Source organism: Astyanax mexicanus, chromosome 3 (genome assembly GCF_023375975.1).
Source record: "Astyanax mexicanus isolate ESR-SI-001 chromosome 3, AstMex3_surface, whole genome shotgun sequence".
Lineage (NCBI taxonomy): Eukaryota > Metazoa > Chordata > Actinopteri > Characiformes > Acestrorhamphidae > Astyanax > Astyanax mexicanus.
The window spans coordinates 49,280,353-49,306,554 of NC_064410.1; the positions used below are offsets into that span (position 1 = coordinate 49,280,353).

The 26,202-nt window shown below is 37.9% G+C and overlaps 1 protein-coding gene across 1 annotated transcript; it reads right to left on the reverse strand.

The window, feature by feature from the left end:
* Positions 1–14,483: 14,483 nt before the first annotated feature.
* gnrhr1 (gonadotropin releasing hormone receptor 1) lies at positions 14,484–25,626 on the reverse strand. Its single transcript, XM_007259837.4, has 3 exons — positions 25,051–25,626; positions 21,593–21,800; positions 14,484–21,503 (listed from the first exon to the last, which is right to left on the reverse strand). The coding sequence occupies exons 1-3, from the start codon at positions 25,579–25,581 to the stop codon at positions 21,097–21,099; spliced, it is 1,146 nt and encodes a 381-aa protein (XP_007259899.1). The 5' UTR covers positions 25,582–25,626; the 3' UTR covers positions 14,484–21,096.
* Positions 25,627–26,202: the final 576 nt, after the last annotated feature.

Sequence of the window (26,202 nt, forward strand, 5' to 3'; positions counted from 1 at the left end):
AAAAGTATCTCAGAAATGGTTTAACAGGAGAAAACATGATGAGGGTTTGGTGTTGTATTTCTGATTGTGTATTTTTATAGAACCATAATGTAGATATTTTTAGACAATATTCATTATAAAGCTTTTCATTCTTAACACTTTATGCTCTGTCACTAATTACACCCTAAGAATTACTAATCTGTTAACACATTAAATGCAATGCAGACTGTCATTGTTGTTCCTAAGTTATACCACTGTAGAGAAAAAGACATGAACCATGAGTTTAAAGTTACAGCTGCAGAGCAGAACTGATAGATGAACTGATGATGAAATACAAAGAATAATCAAATGCTGGTTGGCTAATTTCTACCCTGTCAATTCCTCACTAAGCCCTGACTCTGCATGTCTGTTTTTAGCCCCATAGCATGCATTTTTTAAATATGTTTAGGGGGATATACCTGCAGATATTGTCGGTCATGTAGGATATCATTAATTTAAGAGGAGGGTGAATACTGTCTGCATAAAATAAGCTGGTAAAACACTTGTGAGAATTACAAATGTTAATTTAGCTTTTTTTTTATATTGTCCTAACTTCTTTTTTAATTTGGGGATGTACAATCCCAAATTCTTGTTTTCACTGTCCCAAAATCACAAAATATAACTTTGGGTCTGATCTAAGCTCCAGCAGGGTCTGACTTAATGTGTAATGGAGAAGGCTTGTGCTATTCTTCATCCTTCCAATTTTTAAGAATACATAAATATAATATAAAATAATTATATAAATACTGTGTTTAATACTGAGTCTGCCTAGAAACTGCGAGAATGCAATGCTGTGAGATCTATCAGAAATAGACCCAAGTGTGATTTTGCACTTGACGTGTGCACTACCGGTGCGGAGCAGCATGACGCACATGGCTGATGTGAAAGACTTAATTTAATACTAGGTGAGTGTTTTGCTGGTGGCACCTCAACAGCAGCTTGTGCTCTGGGTTTGGTGTGAAATAAGCTAAAGCCTGTGTGCTGATTTGCATTTTTGATTCTCCACATTTGTTTAGCTTCAAACTGCAAACTATATTCCAGTGCCAGATCGAAGATGTTGCAGTTGTTGGTATCTAAAGAAATATGATCTGTAGTTTAAACTACATTGCTAAGTAAAACACGACGCTTTTTCAACTGTTGACCATACAATTTGTTTTTAGGTGATATATTTTTAAATACTGCAAATAACATTTTTTTAACATTAATGATCATTTTTTGCTCCATATCACCCTGACCCCTCCATTAATCTTCTGAACACTCCATTGCTGCCACCATTAAACTCTGGGGGCAGTGAAAACATGGTCTCTGGAGTGATGAATTGGCTTCACCATGTCGCACTCTGATAAATGTATCTGTTCTGCAGATGCCCTGAGAGCATTAACTGCCCAAGTTCATACCTGCCCTACATCAGGGCATGACCTCACTAATGCTGGTGTTTCTGAATGGAAAACAATTCCCAGAGCTGTGTTTCAAAGCCTAGTAGAATCTTTCCCAGAGGATGGAAGGCTGCTCCTTCCTTCCATAGTTCCATATTAATGTCCACAAGTTGACAAATTATAGAACACTTAACAAGCCCATGCACATGGTGGTCAGTTGTCTAAATATTTTTAACGTTATTTTGATGCTACATTTATTACTTTTTGCATCATGCCTTTTCCACTGCATGTGCTTTATGCATCACCTGTCTAATCTATGTGGAATAATTCCTGTAGTGAAAATACATCTGAATGAAAGTTTCCAAATAATATCCACACCCGTAAAATACCTGTAAAATAGTTTTTATCTTGTAAAGTACAAAAAAAGCTTGACACCACTTTTTCCTAACAGGCATTTTTCTGGCTGACTTTATATTTATTCTTTCTCAAATTTTTCTTAAGAATTTTCAAATTGATCAATTGAATAAAATCATTCACATTTTTGTAAGTTTGATCTTGTTTAACAAACAACTATTGAGTTCAATCAGTTTTTTGCGTTTCAAGTGGTCCTGCTCCTTTAGGTCAAAAGATGTTCTTTTAGTTTACAAAACAAAAGTTATGTTCTTACAGCTTTGTTTAGTTTGTCTGATATTTATTATACAATCAGGGGTCCGTCTGTGAAAAATATTTTACACTTCTATTCAGTGATAAAACTCATGCATTCGGACTGCAATTGAAAAAACAGGAGGACCAGTGAGGTTTTTTTGGCTTTCTTGGTCACGTGACATCACGTTCAGTAGCTCCTCCATTTCCACTCTGTTCCACGCTGTTGTGTTGATGTGGCTCTCCATGGAAATGCATGCCCAAAGTGTAATAACGGTGCGCGGCAGTGGACAAATAGCTATTTTATTAAACACAAGGTGACGAAACGCAGACGTGTGGATCCGGACAGGACTTAACATATTGGAGAACCACTGAGTTTAGTGAAAAACAGTAGGTAATTTAGCCTGTAATTATCTCAGAGGACGTCTGAGAAAAACACATACATGCTTGTTCTGGACGGGAATAAAATCTAAGACCCCCTGAGAAATTAATTCTTACCGGATAGGGCTATAGATTGTTAAAATGATTCAAGGGAGTTGGAGGCATGTTGAAAATGATGTTGGGAATGTATAGCTTAAAGCAAGAATAAGCAAATAATAGAAACTGATAAATTAAATCTGATGTTGCATTAATTCTGCTAATCCATTTCTGCTAATTGTGCATCCCATCTGCTACACTTACTGTCCTGAAACACCAAATAATATCTTTGCAACAGTGAGATGATAGATCTGCTGTATAGATGATGTCTTTCAGATGTGTATGATTGATGGCAGCAGTCAGGCTGTCATGCATGAACCATGAGCAAAGACTCTTCTTGCCATCTGCTCTCGTGTCTGGAGGCACTGATAACCTTATACACCTCAAATCACTGAGAGCCAGAGTTTAAGAACCAGAGTTAAAAAAAAAAGCCTAAGGAAAACACCATCGATTGAGCCACGATTTGTAGGCACATCATCCGGCCCTGGAAAATCATTTAAAAGCATTTATTCTTATCTGCTGTTGTTGTGTATGCTGCGTTCATCTGTGACACTGAAAGCTTAATCAAACTGATAATCCGACTGATTAATAAAGTGTAAATAAGTACCTTAATAGGAACATTGCTGTAAAGGGCACAATTAACAGAAGCCAAGCACTCTCTCCAGAGCAAGTGTCATTTCCTTCAAATGTCACAGCTTAATAACTGTTGCTGGGAGGGGGAACCATAACAGAGGAAAAGTACAAGCTGCAGTTTGTCTGATGCAACCATAGAACAATCTTTGTAAAAAAAAAAAAAAAAAATAGTAACACCTTTTTTATGGGTTAAATTCCAAGACTGAGACTAAGACTAGTAAAAAAATCTCCATTCACAAGGATGTCTGTCCGAATACCACTAAATTGAAAAATGACTTTTTCTCCTTTTATGATTAATTTAATTTGTTGATAAGTGATGCCTTCCTCATACAATGGAACACATGTAAACAAGCGAAATTATATAAAATTATTACAGTAAAAACCTAGTGAGTTGGAGCAGATCTCCATTCTTTTTCTGAATTTAAACTAATTAATCAGTTTAACATTTTTAAATTAATCTCAATTTACTATCATATCATCATGATTCTAAAGCATTTACATATTGTAATGCTTAGTAAGCAATAATACACGAGAGGGAGTGTTATAACGTGTAATATTGGCACTGCTGTGCTGCTGTCATAGGCATGAGGCTGCAGGCCGAGTACGTTATAGCACGAGTGTATTATTGAGATTATACCACAGTTCCATTATCGCTGTTTATTGAAAGAGTTTGAGTTAAAGGGGACAAAAATTATTCATTTCTGCTCTGTTTGTAGCTGCGCTGCTTGGCTAGTAAGCGCTGCATCGTTGCTAGGTTACCTGTATGTGGTGGAGTAACACATGGAGAGCTTCGGTTACAGTGCATTACCGGCTGATAACAGCATTCATAGTACGCCTTTTATCCAAACACATTGCAGGGTCGAAACTTACTGTGGCGTAAAAAGGTCTTAACTAGTGTCAATTATGAATTAAAGACAATACTTAACCATTTATGAATGTTTATTTCTGTTCTAAGTATTGTTATTTGTGCTGCTTATTGTAGTGTTACAGAAGATTTTAAATGGTTCAGCCTCTTAGGTTGACTTTCTGTTGTCCCCATCCTTCACTGACATAGAGATTCTGATTGGTTCTGTTGCAGATTCTCATTAGAGAGAAGCACAGGCGAAAAATGCAGAAATGTAACAGACATATTTAATTGTGTGAAATTCTGGACATCAGATTAATTTTTAATCTACTGATGGCTGGTGAGAAGTCATGTTATGAAATATGAGTAAAATGTGGCAGTACTGCAAACCAGTACAGTCTTAGCAGCCTAGAGACACTACAGAAAGAGAAACAAAGCTTTACTGCTAAACTGCTAGGTACCAGCAGTCAGGTTAATGCCACAGCCATCTAGCCAATGTCACAAAAATATGCTTTAAATATATATATATATATATATATCACTGTTTTTATGCACTAGTGATTTGCAAAATTGGTATACAAGAAAGAAATCCTTCCTGGTTACTAACTGGTTACTATATTTTCTTGGCATTACTTGGCAGTAATCTGGCTAGCCTCAATATGACAAAATACCATTATTTTCATACAAAATTATCAAATGTATCGTATCAGTGCTCAGCTACATTCCACTCCCACAGCTAAGATTAACTATTTGCTTTATATCTACTCCTCAGACGAGGGTGTTTGTCCTCCAGGTGCTCTCTGGCCGTTATTGATTTTTAAATCCTCTTTCATCACTTCACTTACAGTAAGATGTCATTCCATACCTACAGAAACCATGGAGACCAGTGACCTTGTCCATGCCTTCGATCCCATTCTGCCAGCTGTGCCTACCTGAATCCAGCAGACCATCAACAATTTGGACCAAATTATATTCAGAATATCTGCCATTTATTTATTTATATATTTGTAAACAACAACACTGTAATGATTTGCTGTAAATTTACAGGGGATTTAAAACAGTATTAAACTGTATTTTATAATATATGCATAGTACTGCTCTACATGTAAATACAGTTCAAATGAATAACAGTAAAATGCTGGCACCTCTGCTCCTTGTATTTTATAGTTAATTAACATTGAATAATTTTACAGAACCGGCTGTGCACAGTCTATTACTTTTATTGTAAAGATTTAATATGGTTTAAATAATTTTTAATATTCAGTCTTGTTTTAGTTTAGGAAAAACGTTATTTGCATTTTCATGTTTTTGTCATTAAATGAAATCAGCCAAATATAAGATAAGTATGGTATGGTAGAACTTGCAGAATGAAAATCACATTTTTAATAAAAAAAAAAAAAAAAAAACATTTTTAGAGAATAACTAAACTGAATTCAATATAATTGTATCACTGGAGATAATAAATCTACCATTCAGCACAATCCCATTTTGCTGTAGTAGTGCTGTGGTGTGGACACAGGTTTTCCCAGAGGATATTACTGGCTGAACCAGGCAATTACACTGTATTGTACCTCCCTAAAGATTTCCCATTGCCACTGAAATCTCAGGTAAAATGACAGGCTGCCATATGAGTCTGACGCTCCTGGGGCTGAACATGAATCTGCCAAACATCTAAATGTCACCTTATCTCAGGGAATCAGCTCTGGGAGCACATATGCCAAGTCTAGTGGACTGCCTGCTACTGTCTGTAATTTACGTTAAATATGTTTCTTATTAACATGAATCAAATCTCTTCTAAAACACAGTGTTATTTACAGTTTTACTGTCTAATAAACAGGTCATATCAGTAAAAAAGCCATAATGTCTGTGCTATTACATCACACACAGATGCTACATTTCCTCAAGGCCATTGGGCAGTCCCCAACCACACAGTATACTGGGTCACAGCCATTTATTTCTAGAAGCTTCTCTCAATTCATTGCATTTAGTTGACTAAAATGAGAACTTAACTTTCAGGTGAATTTTCTCAGCCAGTGTAATAGACTGTATTTCTGTATAGATGAAATAAACATGTTTTAGTTTAAGGAACTATCTTATTTAGTGTATGTACAGTACAGCAGTGAATGTCTATAACATAGGTGCTCCAAAAGCATTTCCATGAAATGAAAGTGAATAAATGCCCCTGGAAAATATATTTCATTTTAATCCTCTGGGGTCTACAGACGTGCCGGCCTCAGTGTTTCTATAAATTATGAAGGTTTGCGAATACAATGCTCAGAAATAACATTAAAACATGTTCCAGTACACAAAAAGCAAATAAACGTGTGCATAACAGAACATGTGTAATTGCAATATATTTCTAGAAGAAATACTTAATTTTCTGGAAACAGTGTAAGGGGTGCAAACACTTTCGGCCCTCATTGTATATAATAAATTTCTAAAATCTAAAAAAAGACTTCAGATTTTTCAGGTTTAGAATCAGATTACCTCTTCAAACTTGCTCTAGGTCACATGATACCTCATTACTAAGAGAGCTGAGATTGTTCTGGACATTTCAATATAAAATATATGGGTATTATAATATATGCAAATTACTTTAAAGGGAAATTTATAAAGATAAGCTTAAAAAAGAAAATGTCTTTAGACCCCAAAGTACAGACCCAGTCCCATACTCTGACAGACCCTTGCTGAAAACAATCTGGATGGTACGTTTTGTCATTGGTTAGGAGTACATTGCATTCATTTTCTCCAAAAAAAGATCAGGAATACTGACTTGTCTGTCCACAATATGTGTTTCCACTGTGTGTGATGGTCCATCCCAGATGCCTCAGAGGCCAGAGAACTCTTAAAGTCATAATGATACCTTCTTTCAAGGACTGTCTCAATCAACTCTTAACTAACTTGCAAACACCAGGAAACTGTTTAAACCTCTACCGCTATTCAAAATGTAGGACGTCCAACTGCGTCACACAGTTAAAATGTACAAAATGTGTAATTTTTCATGCCCATTACTTGTATTCTCTACAATTGTTCATTTCCAGTGTCCTTTTCTACATAACTAATCTGTTTTCTGATTGATTTCAGTAGGGTAAGACACTGTCTGAGCAGAATCGATGCACATATGTGCTGGATTTTGTGTGCGCTGGTCTCATGAACAGTGGGATTATCCCTTGAGAAACAGTGAAGGAGGAGAAGGCAAGAGAGGCTAGAGCAAACGATGAAAAATCGCTGGTGAGATTAATCAAAAGGGCTAAACCCACAGTGCTCTCCAGGACTTCTCAACAGCTATTACACATGTTCACATCATTCAACACTCCTGCAGGTCCCTCCAGTGCTGTTGAGGATAAAGCTTCCAGAGGTACTGGTACTGTTGATTTATATACAAAGGTCTCTGCATTTGTTTTCCATGAGCTCTCTGCTGTTTAAAAAAAGCAAGGAAAAGTGCAGGACTGTTTAGAGCAGCAGTTATTAGAACCAATCCCATGGACTGCGTGCAGTGCACATTCATGGATGCTGTGCTAGCACATTTGACTCAGTTCAGTACAAAGCCTAAGAGGAGCCATTTCAGTGTATTAGGAGAGGGAAAATGCAAAAAGAGGCTGTGACAAATCCAAACCCAGGACTACTGACTAAAAGAGGTTTACATTAACACTTTCAATTCAGAAGAGTGATACTGGCCAAATAAATGCACAAGTTGCTGTAATTCACTGCATAATTTAAGCTTAAAACGTATAACACATTAACCAAAAATAAATGATCATACAGCCCTCCAGAAGAAGCCAAAAGATATTGGAAAATAATATGTATAAGTACAGAATTTAAGGTTTAATTAATACCCACCATTTGCATATTCTGCTTCACGTGCATTGTTATACTTTCAGGCCTCCATTTCCTACAATCCTCCTTCCCTTGTTCCTTCTATTATGTGTTTACCTCCAGCCAATCAGAGACATTCTCAGTTATCGGATTCCCCACATCTGTAGATTATACTCCTTTACTTTGTAACTTTGCAAAGTATTGCCAACACACACATACAGTAGTTGCATACTAAGTGCTTTCTGCCTGTTTATCCTGTCTGTGTATGATTTGCGTATGTAAGATGTGTCTGGTTTGTGTTGTTATCTTGGTTCTAACCCTGATTTGTTTCCCTACAGTTTCCTATTGTGTTGGATATATTTGGTTGTTTGCTGCTACTTAACCTCTCATGCACTTGCTTTTATATCTGTGAGTGTATATATCAGTTCATCAAACATCAAGCGAAAGTATTTTCTGGTTTATTAACATGACCAGCATGAGCTTGGTCGATCTATATAATCAAATTTACCAAGCTAGACAAGTAGCATGACTTGTATGATTTAATTGATAAAGATGGCTGACCAGCATTACTCTTCGATTAGCATGACCAAGCATGAGTAAATACCATACTGGTCAAAGTACGTTAAGCAGCTTGCTTACTGGTATAAAGTTTGTTTTTAACAACTCTGACCATCAAAGACAATTAGAAACCAGCTACCAGCAAAAGTTGTCCTTGAACTACATTTTCCAGGTGGCATGTCTTTTTTATGCCCTCTTTAGTATTATCTATTTTCTATTACTTTCTTGCTTGTTTTTTTTATGTTCTATATACTGGCAAAAAAATAAGAAACCACTTTAGTTTCTGAATCAGTTTCTCTGATTTTGCTATTTGTAGGTAAATGTTTGAGTAAAATAAACATTGTTGTTTTATTCTAGAAACTACAGACAACATTTCTCCCAAATTCCAAATAAAAATATTGTCATTTAGAGCATTTATTTGCATAAATGAGAAATGCCAAATGAGAAATGGCTAAAATAATAAGATTCAGAGCTTTCAGACCTCAAATAATGCGAAGAAATCAAATTCATATTCAGAAATCAGTGTTTAGTGGAATAATGATTGGCATATTCTGCTCCACCAGTCTTACACACTGCTTTTGAGTAACTTTAAGCCACTCCTGGTGCAAAAATTCAAGCAGTTTAGCTTGGTTTCATGGCTTGTGATCATCCATCTTTCTCCTGAATAGATTCCAGAGGTTAACCAAATTTGGTAAAATCAAAGAAATTCTTAACTTTTAAGTGGTCTCTTTTTTTCAGAGCTGTAAATGTCATATATTAATATTTATGTCATATATATATATATATATATATATATATATATATATATATATATATATATATAATATTTAATATTACTTTCCTTATTGGAAAAGTTTCACTTTTGTATAAAGAAGTATACAGTCTGACAGATTCCACAGTGCTTAGTTTAGAAACACTGCAGTACTTTTGTTCACCTTTAGAGTGAAGCTCCTGCAGAGTTATCTCAGTGGTGACTCATCTCTCTTCACACTGATGAGATGGGACACAGCTTCTGTGGAGGAACTCCCTTTTTTTACTTGTCTTGTTATTTTCTTCTCACCTCGTGACGAAGGTTGACGCTTGAGCAGAAATCGTTATCAGGTACAGAAGCGGGAACACGGGTAGCAGAGCAGCTGGTGCTGAAGCTCCTGTCATAGCTTATGCCGCAGCTAGCAGTTGAGAACAAAGCAGCTGCTTTGGTGGAGAGGGGGGTCAGGACTATTTTAGGGTGGATTTTTTTTCTTTAGATCTACTTGAATTCGTGGTTTTGTCTAGTCACCCTGATATCTGTCTTCTCTCTGTGGGACAATAGAATAATTTTGAATCCGAGGTTGCAGCAGTAGTGTAAAACTTTAAAATATTGTCACTTTAATTATTTCTCCATGCCTTATCATCAACCTGAAGGCTGTTTGAATGTGTTATAGATAATTATAATTTCAAAGATTTCCTTTAACCCTCTATGCTTCATGACTTTTAATACAGACTTGTTTTTTATACCAAAATGGCTTGAGAAAACGGATTATCCTAAACTATTAATGCTAGTGCAGAAAATGCAGTCACTTCTTGTTTTTTGGGTAGAGATTAAAGAGTAAACTTTCTTGGTTAGGGTTCAGGGAGCTTTCGCTTGTGGTAGAAAGCCAGTACTCCCCTTAATGATAAGTGTAGTGAGGAGGGAGAGATAACAGAGATAAAGGGGAGGAGACAGGGCTCTAATTGGTCCGGTAACAGACTAAGGCTATGATCTGAGCTTCATTGGTTCGAATCCTGGATTGTGTAGCTTGCCATCAGCAGCCAGAGCTTGAGTACAATTGCCCTTGCTCTCTCTGGGTTGATATATGGCACTCTCTCCACATCACTACCAAGGTGATGTTGGTCAGCACAGGCGTCTGTTAATTGATGAGCTGGATGGCTGTGCTTTCCTCAGAGCTAGCTGGCTACCCAGTAAAGCTCCATCAGCAGCAGTTTTTTTCACATTGTTCTCATTTTCTTCCTGTTTAGCTAGGCCAGTTGTCCTACCCATTCAGCTGCTACTCGGCTGTATGTCCCCCATCACATGCGATGCCACAACATAAGAAAGGTGTAGACGAGCTCACAGACGCCTTGTGCTGACTGAAATAATCCTAGGAGTAATGAGGGGAAAGAGTGCCATCTACCCACCAAGAGAAAGCAATGCCAATTCTGCTCTCTCAGGGCTCTGGCAGCTGATGGCAAGCTGTATGAAAGGTATTTGAACCAACAGTCTCCCAATTAAATTAGCAGCGCTTTAGACAAGTGGACCACTCGGATCCCTCCAGTGGATATCTTAATTTGTGTCGGACAAGGCATATTGCTGCTGTCCAATTAAAAACAAGTATCTCCATTTTTGTCGATTTTTAGTTTACTACATTATTTGAACACACAAACTGTCCCTTACACTGTGTCAGAGTATTGATGAGTGGACCAATAGAAATTCACCAGAATGAACAGTTTTTACCGTGACTTCCGTTGAAAGTCAAGAAGGTTTTATCACTATCCTGTAAAGTTGCTGTTTTGGCAGAGTAGGCTGAGCTCCTCTTTGGGCCACAGCTAGTTTATGGAGGGTTGAGATCCACATTTTATCTAGAAGAATATAAAAAAACAGATCTATAGTTAATTTTATACAAAGTGACTGAGTGTGCATCTCAACATCTCTTTTTTTGAGGTGAAATTATTTGGTTTTAATGATCCCAGATAGTTAAGTTGTGTTATATTGATTCATTCATTAAGTGCAGTTAGGCACTATCTACTAATATTATCCTAGGGGTAACTTCTCTGTAACTACATGCAAACTGTTGTCCCTAAATTATAACACCAGTATAAAAAAGCCATGTTCCACCGGTAATTCTACAGAGTTTAGGAGGACAATTTAAGGCCTAGGCTGCTCCGGATGTTCACTGTCAGCTTGAATTTGATTGAAATTCATGCATGCATTTGATCGATGTAAATGTATCAGAAATGTAGATGCAGATATGGATTTTTAGAGGGTTTAATTAATTATTAATAGCAGCACCTAGCAATGGTATTACAATGAATGCCCTGAGGCCAAATTCAGCAAGCTTCTGTGAGAGTAGATCGATGTTCTTCGTATTCTGCTGAGAGAGGACGGCGCTATTCACTGCTAATTGCATTTCCTAATGCGCTTCATGAAGATTAGCAGACTTTAGTCAAGACTTTGTTCAAAGGTCAAGAGATAAGTGTGCAGCAGGATGACATTACCGAACTGTTGTGGATAGGAATTTGAGAGTTAATGTAGGTCTATGGAAAAGTAGCGATCTGGGCTGATGATGTGGTTACAGTTGTTGTATATACATTATATTGCCAAAAGTATTCGCTCACACATCCAAATAATTGAATCTCTTCCAATTAGTTCAATGTCCACAGGTGTATTATAAAATCAAGCACCTAGACTTGCAGACTGCTTCTACAAGTGAAATAATTAGTCCTTTTCAGGAGTGTAGAGTGTAGAGAACTTTTTCCATTCCAACCAGTGGCGTGCACAGACATTTTGGGGGGCAAGTGCTCAGGGTGGGAAAAAGGGCACTTTTTTTTTTTCGTCCTCACGTTATCTATCATTCATTTGGGCTAGAGCGGCTAGTTTATCTGGTGACCAGTCGGCTAAAGATGCTTAGTAGTTTGGTGCTGTATGAGACATTTTACTGCACAACAAAATTATTTCACGTTGGGCTTAGAGGGCAAACGGAACGATTTTACTTGATGTGTATGTTACCTGGCTGGTGGGACACGGGGGAGAAGAAGCCTATCTGTTGCCGTGCTGCTGTGCTGAAGACTCGCTGAACTGAACTGCTGCTGCAGCGCATCTAGAGTGCCTTGCGCGCGACCGCGCGGGGTCACGTGACAGAGGAAAAGAGAGGTCGGGTGTGTGCGAGCTGATTTCAGGGCATTCTGTTTTCACTCGTTTTTAATCGCTCAGGTGTTCGAAAGATCATTTCAAAGCGGCCTCAGTAAAATCTTAATAATAATAATATTTAAAAAAACAAACAAACAAACAAAAAAACGAAGTTTCAAAAGGGCACTTTGGTTGATAAAGGGCAGAGTTGATGTCTATGTCTGCACGCCTCTGATTCCAACAGTTACATCCAAGCCTAAGATCACCAAATACAATGCAGGCGGTGGATACTTTTGGCTATAAGCATAAAAAAAGCTTATTAAAAACGCTGTTTACAACCTGTAGCATAACCTAATATCTGCCCAGAGATTAATCTATGCTACAGGTTGTATACAGTGGATTTTAATAAGCTTTTTATGCACTTTTAAATAATTAATGCCTGGTTTTAAATTGTCAGGGCTCTCTGGATTCTACAATTGAGGTGTGAAGCTACTTTGAGCCTGGATAACGGTAGAAAAAGTGATTTATCTGCAGAGACAAGTGGATGCCCCGAAGTGCCCGGTGTAAAGAGTGCTGGGCAAAAATCACAAAATTACTGGATCTCAGAAAGCTGACGGAGAGCGGAGATGGGCTATTCAACAAAGGTTAGTACTCTTTATCATGTTTTACTACACAAAAATAAATTTTACACCAGAGTTCTCCTTTAATAAATGTATTCTGCACCCTTAAGTTGCACAGATGTGCAAATTTACACACAGCTTGTCCAATTCTTGCAAAATAATTAGTCATTACATTACATTAAAACATACTCTCTGGAGCAGAACTTGTGAACTTGTTGGTATCATGCCTAATTCCAGGTATGAGCTAGAGGTGTATAAAGCCCCCCAGGTTAGAGCTGTGGAGCTGTGGACCCAAAGGTTTAAAGGAACCTACATGCAATAATTGAGACAAGAATACCCCCTGGACAAGTCATCGGTCCATGGCAGGGAACCATAAGCACAGTTATTCACACAAGAACAGTTTAGCACTATAGGTTCACAAGCTGTGTGTCTGGGAGGTAGCAGTAAGCCTAAGAAATAGACCCACACAGGGAGAACACCGCAAAACCTACAACCTCAGGCAGGTAGAGATATCACTGAATGTAGCTAATATTAAAAATGAGTCATCTGAAGTGACTGCAGACTTCTGAATGGGACTGTAAATCTCACCGTTGCTTTTCAAGGCACAGAGCTCATTTTGCAGCATTAGCCACCTGCAGGCAGGAGTGAATGACTCTATAGTCAGTAACGGAAATGATGCCGGTCATGTACGTGAGTGTTCTGTGGCTAAACAAAGGATATTGAACTAAATTGCTGACACATTTTAATCAAGCAGAGAGAGAGGGAAAACAACAAAGGGAACCAAAGGTGTGAGAGAAAGGAAAACAGCATTACAAGCAGGAAACGTTACATTCATTTACACACGTAGAAGCAAAGTGGTCTTCAGCAGCAAAACAGTGGTTAGAGTATAATGTTTATGAAAACAAATAATTATTAATGTATGTATGAGTTTAGTGTTGGCTCTCTCAGTCTAGTCTAAATTATAATAAAAGTTCAGTTTTTGACATATGCAACACAGATTCAGAATGAACAGCAAGCATGAAGATACTGATACTGGAATGGTATATGCAAGTACTGAATACTTTAAGAAATTATTATTATTATTATTATTATTATTATTAAATTTCATTACATTCAGTGTTTACTCTAGGATTTCTTTCAGCAGTAATGGCAGACCTCCATTATAAAGTACGGGCCTTATGTTACATTGCAAATGTTCTTTTTAACTGTATAAACTATAAAAATAGCAGTTTGAACTACCTATTTCTTATCTCCTTCCCTGTTTTCTGTATTATTTCACTTTCTGTGTCTGTTGTTTCAAATTAAAAGCCTTGTGCGGAAAAATAGTAATTTAATTAAAATTACCAAAATTAATTTTGTATCACTTTATTTGGATGGCCCATTATAAATGCCTCAAAGATGTTCAACTAACATTCAATGTATATTCAACTAAATGTTTATAAAATGCAACTGAACTGACCTAAGATTTGGCATAGGGTTAGTTTCTATACAGAATAATTTACATTCTACTAAGAGTTTGGTAATAGACATTCAAGAACGTCTACTGTATAATGGATTCATCCAAATAAAGTGATACCATTAATTTTGCTGCAGTGGGCTGCATAATTGTATACAGTGGAAAAATGTATGTATTAATAAAATGTATATAGTGGAAACACTAGGCTTTGGGCTTTTAGTGGTTATTTTGAACTCTCTTTTTCTGGAGCAGAGTTAGTTAAAACAATCGTTTTTGTAGAATTTGGTGTACATGGTTATTTAATCATTTGAGGGAGGGTGTTCTGAAATCATCACATTGTTAGTATTATACATTTTCCATTGGTACTTAAAGTTCCTACATGATGCCAAAGCCAAGGCCTCTTAACCTGTTAGAGATCATGATTAACTACTGGCAGCTTTTCTCTGCCCCCTCATACATTTTTTTTTATTTTAAAGCAGTTTTGACAAACATGAAAACCCAAGAAATTTAATGCAGACCTTAGATGGATGAGCATAGATTTTAAAAGTTAGGGATGTCTCTTTGGGCCATGCTCATTAGTTCAAGTAACAACACAAGAGCCATAAAGGCACAGACCTTCAGGTCCTGATGGAACACCAAAGTCACAAAGTCTAACACGGTCATGACATTCATGTCCATAATGAGTGTATGTAAACTTCTGACCCCAACAGGGGAAACATTGCTAATTACGGACATTATCTGCTCTATCCATTTAGGATGAGAGAGCTAAACACTAGATATTTGTTTTTCAAGTGGTCCCTGATTCAGCTTTTGGAATCATTAGGTTCCACAATTGAATGTTTAGACTAAATGTCTTTCATTTGGGTTGTGCTTTCATTAACACAACATTAGATCTGAGTATTAAGAGAGTGTCAGTGTGGTCGGGTGAATAGAGGGAGCTTTATTCTCGTTCCTTTCAATGTGGTTTAACATAATTAGCATGTAATCACTTATGGGAAGAGATTAGCAACCTGGAATGTTTTGCAACAGGGGAGATGACAGAAGCAGTGATGTGTTTGTGTGTGTATATGTATGTGTGTGTGTGCTGACAGATGCTCCTCACTTCCTCACTGATGGTTGGATGGTAAGGTTAAGAGTGCTCAGAGATAAGGCTGGCCCTGCTGCTGTCCTGATGTGATTAGGGCGCGATTGCTACAGCACAACCCGTCAGCTCTGTCAGCACAGTGCATACACCACAGAGGCAAAGGTTTACCACAGAGATTTACTGTATGTGTGCTCAGATTACAGGTAAACAGTCCTACACGTCACATACATTGACACAAGCAGCGCTATTTCATTGTGTGGAACAACCTAAGAGTGGCAGTAATAGATACATACAAAAAGCATGACTTAACAACAAGGCTTCTCTAACCCCCCCGCCCCTAAAAGACCACTATAATCAAATACATGGTTTTCACACAAAACCTCCAGTGGGCTTTCTGATGTAATTAAAAACTAAAGGTCAGTTTTATGCACCTGCCAATATCTTCGTTAACCTCTATATCACAAAGTAACAGCAGTGACATTCATTAGGGTCCTGAGGGTCTTATGGTCAACCACATCAATATTAAGTTACAAATTGACATCACAAGGTCACTTTAATGCAGAGGCCATGCACACCATTACTATGGTTCATACAAAATGAATGGAAAGACATGTAAAGTTCATATACAGCGCATATAAACCAAGCCATCATTACCATCACAAGTGCTGTTCCCAAGTAGGGATATAAAAAGCTCTATTATTTAAAGATAATGACAAGAATGCCAATAACTTTTGCTTCTCATACATTCATTTAACTGGACACGCATTTATTATCCAGTTTAGACTGTGTAAGATTGATTGTTGTGTAATTGTGTGATTAAGTTACACATCATTTCTTAATTTCCTCTCTTAAAAATATTGGATGAGACTAAATGACATTGGCATTTGATCCTATTAAATGTCACTTAATTTCACATGACTGTAGAATAGGATTCTGTAGAGCAGACATAGGCTATGTTCACATTTCCAGGCTGAAGTGACTCAAATCTAATTTTTTTTTTTGCTCAATGTGGCTCAGATCTGATTTTTTCATGGCTGTGTGAATGTGCTAAATCCGTTTTCTTTCTTCCTTTTTTTTCAAATTTAAATTGGATACATTTCCCTTCCATGGTCCTAAAGCAGGGAATGGGATAGAGGTAGGATGTCATGATGTCATGATAACCATTATATACTGTACCAGAAATAACATAGTGATAACAAGGACGATATTACTGTCAAGACTGATATAACGATAATACAGTAGCATAATGTATAATGTTTAACATTTCTTAGACACTGGAACTGAAATATAAAAATATAAGCATAAATAAAATAAAATCACTGTTTAAAAAAAAAAAATATTGTTTAAATAAAAAACGGCTCATTTGCATTGATAGGCTCATCTCACTAGGTAAACACAATGATGAACAGTGTTGAGGAAATCAATAATAATTTCAGGTAATGTCCATTTTTTGTATCAAAATTGATCATTATAAGCATACTTATTGTGACAAGCCTAGCTAGATGTGCACTGAGCTTTGGAACAGAAGAACTGTGTTCTCTGGAATGGTGGTGCACCATCCAATACTTTTGGGGTGAGTTGGAGAGTTGGGGATGAGGTGAGGTTGTGAGTATAGAAATATCTAGTAGAATGTCTTTTTTAAATAAAAAGAAGGATGGACTCTTTCTAAAACCCTTAATTTCCCCAATACTTTTGTCAATGTAGTGTACATTACATTGCAATTCATAATTATGCTAATTACTGATTAAAAAAGGACACAAGTGGTTTGTTTTGGCTCTGTACTCCAGCATCTTACTACTGGAATAAAACAATAAACTTGAGGTTACCCATTCTAGAGTATGCACTGTACATCTGTACTGAATGAAGCACAGCATAATGAGAGATCACAGCATGACACAAAGTCCTTTCTGACCAAAATCCTTGAATGTCGAATCTTAGTGAGGACAATTCCTTGGACACCTTTTAAATCAGATACAAGGCCAGGCATTCCACTCAACCTATACTTCCACTAATCACTGAAGCTCTTTAGACAACCCAAGGGAAAACTTCAGTTCTCATTCTTCTTGACTCGTCTGCCACCTCTGGTACTGGAAATCAATGATCATATGCATGTTTCTACACTTTCCAGCCTGAGCACGAGGAAGTCACTTAGCTGAACGACATGGTTCCATTAAAATTAAGTCAGAATTGCAAGCATCAAAAACCACATTTACTAAGTTTACAGTCCAATCTAAAGTATGAGAAGCAGTATGAATGTTTCTACTGGTTACCCATTTTGTCCAATATTTAATGAATGTGTAATGCTTTAATAGTAAAAGTAGATTTTCAAATTAGAGTAGCACTGAGATAAACAAATGCTACTATGAACAGAATTAACGTTTTTAAAATTAAATTTCTAATTTTTAATCCCATTTTCTCCCAATTTACACAGCCAATAACGCTATCACTAGTGATGTTCCAACACCAGGAGGGTAGCACATGCCTCCTCCGATACATGTGAATTCAGCCACCACCTCTTTTCCAACCACTGCTAATGCAGCATTGCTGAACAGCATCACAGCACGCTCGGAGGAAAGAGCAGGGACCCAGTTCCGATACATAGATACATAGCTCACAGATGCTATGTGCTGATCAACATCACCGTTTGGAATGATGTTCATTGATGTGCATTCTCAGGGCTCTGGTAGCTGATGGCAAGCTACATAAACAGGATTCGAACACGCGATCTCCTGATCATAGTGAATACCTGTCAATATATATTTTTTTTTTATATTTTTTTTTTATTTAATAGATTTAAAATTGAAATTGAAGGGTGCACAAATTTACAAAAAGGACATGGATCAGATATATTCCATAATATATAATAAATAATAGTCCTAAGGGGCCTACACAATTAATAATCTTTCATTAATACTTCTTTCTATCGTTCAGTCCACTCCTGATCAGTTCAGTTAATTTCAGCCCTCTCCACATTTTCTCTCTCTCCAGCTCAACCGTCTCTTCTACCCCTTCTAAATAATACATTACACCACAATACTTGAGATTTAAACAAATTCTAACAAACCCTAAAACTAGCCCTGAACAAATAGAGTTTGGAAATGATAGTTATTGGCTGATCAGGCACATCAGGGCAGGGCATTATATATATATGTAGATTTTTCTCAAACCCTGAATATCTATCTAGCTAATTCTAAAGTTAAGCTAACTGAGTCACAACCTGTATTTTAGTAAACACACAGTGGGTTTAATTTATGTTTTGATTCAGAGAAGAGTCTTTTTAACCAGCTATCAGAAACAATCTCATCACAGTTTACATGATTAATTACCTTTCTTTTAGAAAAATCTCCGTATATCCAGATTAGTTTTAAGGACAGCTGCTCCGACTAGCTGCCTGAACTCACAGCGAGGGGAGGGGCGGGGCTTCCCGCACACTAAACTGCGCTCCGCAAAACCAGCTAGCTGATTGGCTGTTTCTCCTGAAAGGCGGGACTTTCTCCTTGAACCGGCACCACGATTGGTTAAGAGACACACAGCGGTCAGTGCATTGTCGCCTGCGGCCTATATATTTTTTTATTTAGTATAATACAGGAAATTTAGGGGAAAATACTAATACGGGAGGACGGCGGGAAAGAGGAGTAAAATACGGTAGTTTCCCGGCCAAAACGGGAGACTTGACAGGTATGTCATAGTGGCAGTGTCTTAGTCTGCTGGACCACTTGGAGCCCCCACAGAAAGGTTATTTAGACGTTCTGTTACAGCCAAGGCTGTCAATCATTTTTATTCCTTAGTATAGAAGTATAGAAGGAAAATATATATATATGGGGATCAAAATATATGGGAATGGGCAGAGCTACGTATCATACAACTACAGTACAGACTTGTGGTGGCTTCACTTTTGACAGATGCTGCACTGTCCATGATGATAAACAGCCATTTCACTATCTTTATCATGTATTGCACAGACTCCACAAAGGTGGCCTGAAAAGGGTCACTTTTAAAGCCTCATAACCTTTTCCAAAGATTCCAAGTTCAGTTCTTACTCTTTTCCTGTTTTCTATAAACTCACTGTGACATCACAAGAAATGGTTTGCAGAAGAGTTCCCTCCTAGGGTTTCTTTACTGGGATCATTGTGGGGAAAAAAGCAGCTTGGCTTCACACTATACCCATACTACTGTTCTGAACTGTTCCCTAGTGAGCCAACTCATGATAAGATCTTTAACTTGTGAGGCAGTATCTCTGTAACTTTGTACATTTCCCTTTTGTATGATCTACTTCAGTATACTGTCACACCAGTTTGTCCTTGTTTTTCTCGTATTTTTATTGAACTTTGAAATAGTTATTTCCCTTGCACTTACCCAGGATATTTCTTGCAGATGTAACAGACTGTGGCTGTGTCTGAAATTGGAAGCAGCAATTTGCACTGAAAATACCAAGCTATCGACAGCCCACTGCTAGACATGAGCGTTTAGCTGTGCTGTCATTAAGCATTAGCATTTTCGTCCAATAAAATAGAAGGCTAGATTATTAACCTCAAATTAGTCTCAATAGGGTGACTTCCTACCTTAGAATCTTACATTTCAGGAATAGAATGTATCTGATTAGTAGGATTTTTAGTTTCAAGATGGTCTGCTTGAATGCTAATGGTTCTCTTGTTGAGAGAAAACAGCAGATACACTCCAGATACACAAAACAACATTCCAGCTACACATGCCATAATGTGCATAAACCAATATTGTAATGACTCAACAATCAACAGTTCAACCAATTTTCCTTAATTTTCCTATTCATTTTTGGTCTTATAAAAAAATAAGAGCTTATGTTTAATAAAGGAACAATCAGTAATAAATGAGAGGGAGTGAAATGTCTACTCATGTGGGTTGCCAGAGTGATAACACAGTGGCAAGTCACTCTGTAGCTAATCAGTGAATATATATAAGTTTTAATGTCCAAAATGCCTGTCTCTATTATGCTAGTGGTGGTGGTAAATTAACCAGTTATAGTTAGCAACCTTACTGAAGCTCAGTGATTACCTGTTCAGCAGAAAAGTAGACAGCTCACCCATTTTCATGGCTGCAGTGCACTGTTTTCCTGCTGTTGTCTTTACCTGACAAACCTGAGTGTGGAAATGGGACTGGGGAAATGGCGGTGGGTAGATTCGAAGGCGAACATTTACACAGATTACTGTGACATACAGCTCAGTTCAAATAAAAAAATACTTTCTAAAGCTCTGCTGACACCAGTTGCCAGTGCTTTTACTCAAAAAAGCATGTTTTCTTAATATCTGATGATACATCCTGATCATGTTATAAGTTACTACAGAAAATACTGTTATAATCCGTAAAGGTCCTTTAAGGGCTGTAATTGAGAGTCAACAGTTTAACTGGAGAGTCAAATCCATCAAGCTGGAGTCAAAAGTGAGAGAAAAACCCAGCGTAACAGACCTTACAGATCAGATACATCCATCATTTTAGTGGGTTAATTTATCTGTGACCGGGATGAGGTGATGTAGCATCACTGGAATATGAAGTTTGTTCAGGACATGGAAACCTCAGTCCATCAGTAGTTGGAGAAGCAGTTAGATCAGTTAGGTCAATGGAAATAAAAAAGAGCAGTAAACTGAAGTATTTGGCCAAAATGCTTCTGTTAATATTCACCTTTGACTCAATATTTCCAACATTTGCAAGATTCTGAAGTTCTTCAAATCATCTACGCCTGCTGTCCACTGTGCTGATCACCACTGCCCAGATCTGATTCTGCCTCCCCACTGGCTCCTCGCCTATTGCCTGAAAAATTGTCCAGAGATTTAGGGGATGCATTCCCATTCCTCCAGCAAAGGCAGCTGGCCAAATCTGCCCGGAACGATGGTGTAAAGAAACCGTAAATGACCGGATCACAGCACGTGTTGAGGTTTCCAAAAACAAAGAAGATATGGTGAACGTATTCTGGGATCACTTGCAGCATCTGAGGCTGAAACCAGTACCAGATCCCGAGCAAGTAATACGGCGTCCAGCAAATCACAAAGGAGGCGACAATGATGATGGTCATTTTTAGAGTCTTCATCCGGGCTTTGGGGATCATATCCATTCCACTGCGTCTCAGACATGGCTCCCCTCCTGAGGAGATACAGGATAATAGGAATTACCTTATCTTAGGGCAGAAAGGTCAGTGACCCGATCATACAAGGTGAAAATGAGTCACTCACCTTTGTCCTTGCTCCTGTTCATTTGGCGGTTGATCTCCACCAAGATCCGAGTGTAGCAGAAGCTCATGACGAGCAGAGGGAACACATACAGGGTGACAAATTGGAACATGTTGTATGCAGTCTCCTGCCAATGCTTCTGGAACCTTCCATGTGTGGCACACTGCACAAAGTCCACTCCTTCAGCCTTGATTGCCCGGAAAATGAACAACTGTCACACAGAGAGGGAAATGAGGAAATACAGGTGATCAGAGGTGAAAGACAGGTGGTATAGGAGGTGCAAAATAATGTTCTAGCTGCTTTCAATTTTAACCCAGATCCAATCACAGTGACAAAGGTAATGTTCCAATAGTTGCAAAAGCTGGCGTCTCAGATCTTCCAGAGATGTAGTCGTGACATATACTTTCACTGAGTCATAGGTATATTATAGTTATATTATAGTATATTATAGTATGTTTTAGTACAATCTTAAAAAGAAAGGTGCTACAAATGGTTCTTTGAGCAATGCCACCCAAAAAGGTTCTTTTTTTTATACCAAAAATCGTTCTTCTGGCATTACTCAAAAAAAAACCTTCAGAGTGTTTACTGAATTTTGTTTCTATAGTTCTTTTGAAGGTGTCCTCATTTCTAAATCCTGAACTTTTTTGAACATTTATTTATTTGATGGGTTAAATGTACAATACTGGACTTCAGATCTTCAGGACCTGAATATGTGGGCAATGAGGGCTGGACAGCACAGTATTTTTAACATGAAGTAATTATTTTAGTTTTTAATGTCATTTAAAGGAAAACTCTGGTGTGAAATGGATTTTTGGTGTAGTACAACATGATAAAAGGTATTTACCTTTGATGAATAGCACACCTCCATTCTCCCGCAGCGTTCCGAGTTACATAGACTCCGCATAGCGTAGCAGCTGGTGCCAGGAGTAATGGCGGTGCTCGGAGTTTATGCCCCGTGTCACCCAGTCTGAAGGGTGTTTGGACAAACAGTTAAAATGTCTGGATCTCAGAACGCTGTGGGAGAACGGAGGTGTGCTATTCATCAAAGCTAAGTACTTTTTATCATGTTTACTACACCAAAAGTCCATTTTACACTGGAGTTCATCTTTAAAGGCACAATTTCGTTGTTATTTAGTTAATTTTACAGTGTTCTCTAGTATGAATAAATGCTCTGTGAGCTCTGGTTCTCCTGTTTCAGTTTTTTTTTTAGTCTGATTAATGTGTCAATTTTTGTTGATACTATTGATTAAGTAGAATTGATTATACTTTTTTCATAAGATATATCAGCATTCTCTGCACAGGCGCATACATGCATTCCTGCATTCCATCAGCTTTGTCAGATGAAATGTATTTTCTATGGAGATATTCTCCACTACGGTCGTAAATCGGCAGCACAGAGTGCAAACTCAGCTATTTGTTCAACTTCTTGAAAGAGAGCTAAGTCAATAGCCAATAGTGCTTGTGCCTGTGTGAGGGAGAGAGAGAGAGGAAGAAGGAAAGAGAGAGAGAGAGAGTGGGAAAGAGAAAGTGAGTGGGGTTGAAGGTGTATCGATCAGCTCACCCCTCCACCCCCCCCCCCCAGTCCTGAACGCATTTTACCGTCTCTCTTTTCCTCCATCACTGACTGACTCACCCATTCATTTCCTATCCCTCACTTCCCTCTGCAACCTGTTCATCTCTGCTTTAATGAGTTTCTAAGGCGAGGCCACGATCACAGACCCCTCACATCACTTCTCCTGCATTAGGGAGTGAAATATGTGGAGGAGTTAAGAGCCAGGCGTACTCTTTCAGTCTGTACAGACGAAGCTTGTGGTCACTAGCTGACCGGTCCCGGACTCAGCTGGGCATTTAGCTTCTATATAAAGATAGAGAGAGCAATGATAAGCAGAATGTGATTAACCTTTACAAGTCTAAACCGGAGCCTTTCAAATAATTTCTCTTTTCTGATTCCTCCAGACCATAGAAAATTAAAAAACCTTAATCTGACATACTTCTGCAGTACCTCAAATCACATTCATGGTAAGGTAAGGTAAGTCTAACATTTTAACATGCTATTAGAATCAGTGATAATTAAAGTAAAAAAATATATATTTTTTACTTCTAAGTTGGTTTACTTTCACTGAAAGTTGTGGAAGTTTTTTTTTATTCCTATAAAGCTGCCATTTTATATATATATATATATACAGTATTTGTACAAATCCCCAGCTCAAAAGTATTGGATGGACCATAATCATTCCAGAGGACACAGTTCCACTGCTCTACAGCTCAATGCTGATATATAGAATAGGCGAGAGGAGCTTTTTCTTTTTTCCATTGCCACTAGACAAGTGTGTGCATTTGCACATCTGAGTCAGTAAGATTTTTTTATTATATTTTTTGTATTTATGTAATACAGTACATTGACATAAAAACGAGTGGTAGATGCTCTGCACTGTCAGTGGGTTTGATGAAGCCCCTCATTATTGAGTGAATGCTGTTCCCTCTCTGCCTTTAACTTTGGGAACTTTCCACTGCTTTGTGTAATAACTACACAACACAGTACTGTACTTTTACTTTCAGTACTTGAGTACTACATTTTACAAAAAATTACTTGCAATATTTTAGTACAAAAATGTTGAATATTTTAGTACTTCTAATTAAGTGTGGAGCTTAAAGAACAATTCAACTTCTACTCAAATCACTTTTTGATAGAGCATTTGTACTTTTAGTGTGGTTCTCTTCTACTTTATACATGTCTGGTCAGTAAGTAATATTTTATGTGTGTATCTGTCAGCTATGATACCAAATACCAAAGAAATTGATTAATAAATCATAAATTGTTTTGATTTTCAGATTTTTGGTGATCAGAACATCAGAACAAGTCTCATTCAGGTTTAAATGATTATCCCATCTGGGGTCACTTGTCTCTCAATTGGTTTTATTCCAAAGTATCTTAATTGGTGTAGGGCAAGTGTGTGGACTTAGCACCAAAGGGCTTCACTAGCCCATTTTAGTGGGCTCAAGCACAACAAATTAACAAATTGTGGTTTGACTTGATTTCTTTATTTAGTAAGCTGCTGCAGGCTGATAATCAGACACTGGTTAAACTGGTGTGAAAGGTAAGAGACTAGACTAAAGGCAAGGTGCTAGACTAGTACTGTCTGTATGTTTATCAGCTAATTTATGTTTTCTATACTGAGGTTTAAGTAGCTTTCAGCTATTTAAATTAGATTAGAAGAGAGAAATGCAGCTGTGGGAGGTATTTTTGATTAAAAAAAAAAACACCTGTCCCCTGTATATAATAGGTCTTCTGATATGACCCATTCAAACCTCCTGGGAACTCTCCTCAATTTCATTCGCCCATGTTTAGCACTAATTACTTTAGAACTTTACTACTTTATTTAAGATGTCTGTTTCTAATCTGTATCTAATCAGAGTCATTATTTTGTTTTAGACAGATAGAAATAGTGTGTAATGCTGACCTGTGGGGAAGCGAGGACCACACTGAGTGTCCATGCTGTCATCAGCATCTTCCTGTTCCTGCGTCCTGCATCCAGTGCGTCCAGCGGATGCAGAATCGCGTGGTGTCGGTCCAGGCTGACCACCACCAGGATGAACGCAGCCGAGTGCATGGCGAAGAGCTTCAGAAAGCACAGCAGTTTACACATGGCGTCCCCGGCGTACCACTGCACCGTCACATTCCATACAGCGTCCAGTGGCATCACCACAAAGGTCATGACCAGGTCCGCTAAGGCTAGGCTGCCAATCAGAGGCCGCAGGTGGGAGGCCAAACGCCGGCCACGGCCCCTCGTCACACTGAGTAACACAGACAGGTTACTGATGGCTGCAAACACAAACAGCACCAGGGTGGCCACAACACGGAACCGAGCAGCCGTGGTGAAGGTGGGGGTCTCCCAGTCCAGTGGGAATGGTGGGAGGGAGGTATTCAGCAGAGAAGAGTTATCCAAGATGCTCGTGGAGCTGGACAGTAGAAAGGTCTCGTTTTCTGACATCCTGGAACTGAAGCATACAAACAGATTATGACATATGTCATGATTTAAAACATGATACTACAGAATTTGAAAAAAGCCTCTTAGGATCTTGTGATAAATAGACTGATAGAAAGGGGTTTTATTTAATTTCAAAAAATCTAATTATGGCTGAACATGACCAGAGTGAAGAGAAAACTGTGAAGGTAATGTCATGGATGTCACATGAGATGGTTGTTACCTTTTTTATATTATTACAACATTTTAAACTTTAAGGATGACTTTTTTTTTGAGTGCATCTCAGTTCTATACTGCATAATAATACTAATATACAAAAATATTCACAAAACCTACTTAGAACCAGTCAGTGTTTGAGTATGATTTTGATGGACACTGATGATGTTACTGCTACTGTTATCCCACAATGCAAAGTTTACTGTGGTCAGTTTCTTATATATGCGTGTGTGTATATAGATAGATGGATGATCACAAGCCACCAAGCCCAGCTGAACTGCTTGAATATTTGCACCAGGAGTGGCATAAAGATATCAAAAAGCAGTGTGTAAGACTGGTGGAGGAGAACATGCCAAGATGCATAAATACTGTGAATACAAATCTGGGTTTTTCCACTAAATATTGATTTCT

Coding starts and splice junctions, on each gene's coding strand:
- gnrhr1 (XM_007259837.4), bottom strand. CDS start 25,581: ATGTCAGAAAACGAGACCTTTCTACTGTCCAGCTCCACGAGCATCTTG. Junction 21,801..25,050: donor TGGTCCTCGCTTCCCCACAG/GTCAGCATTACA, acceptor TCTGTGTGACAG/TTGTTCATTTTCCGGGCAAT. Junction 21,504..21,592: donor GAACAGGAGCAAGGACAAAG/GTGAGTGACTCA, acceptor GTATCTCCTCAG/GAGGGGAGCCATGTCTGAGA.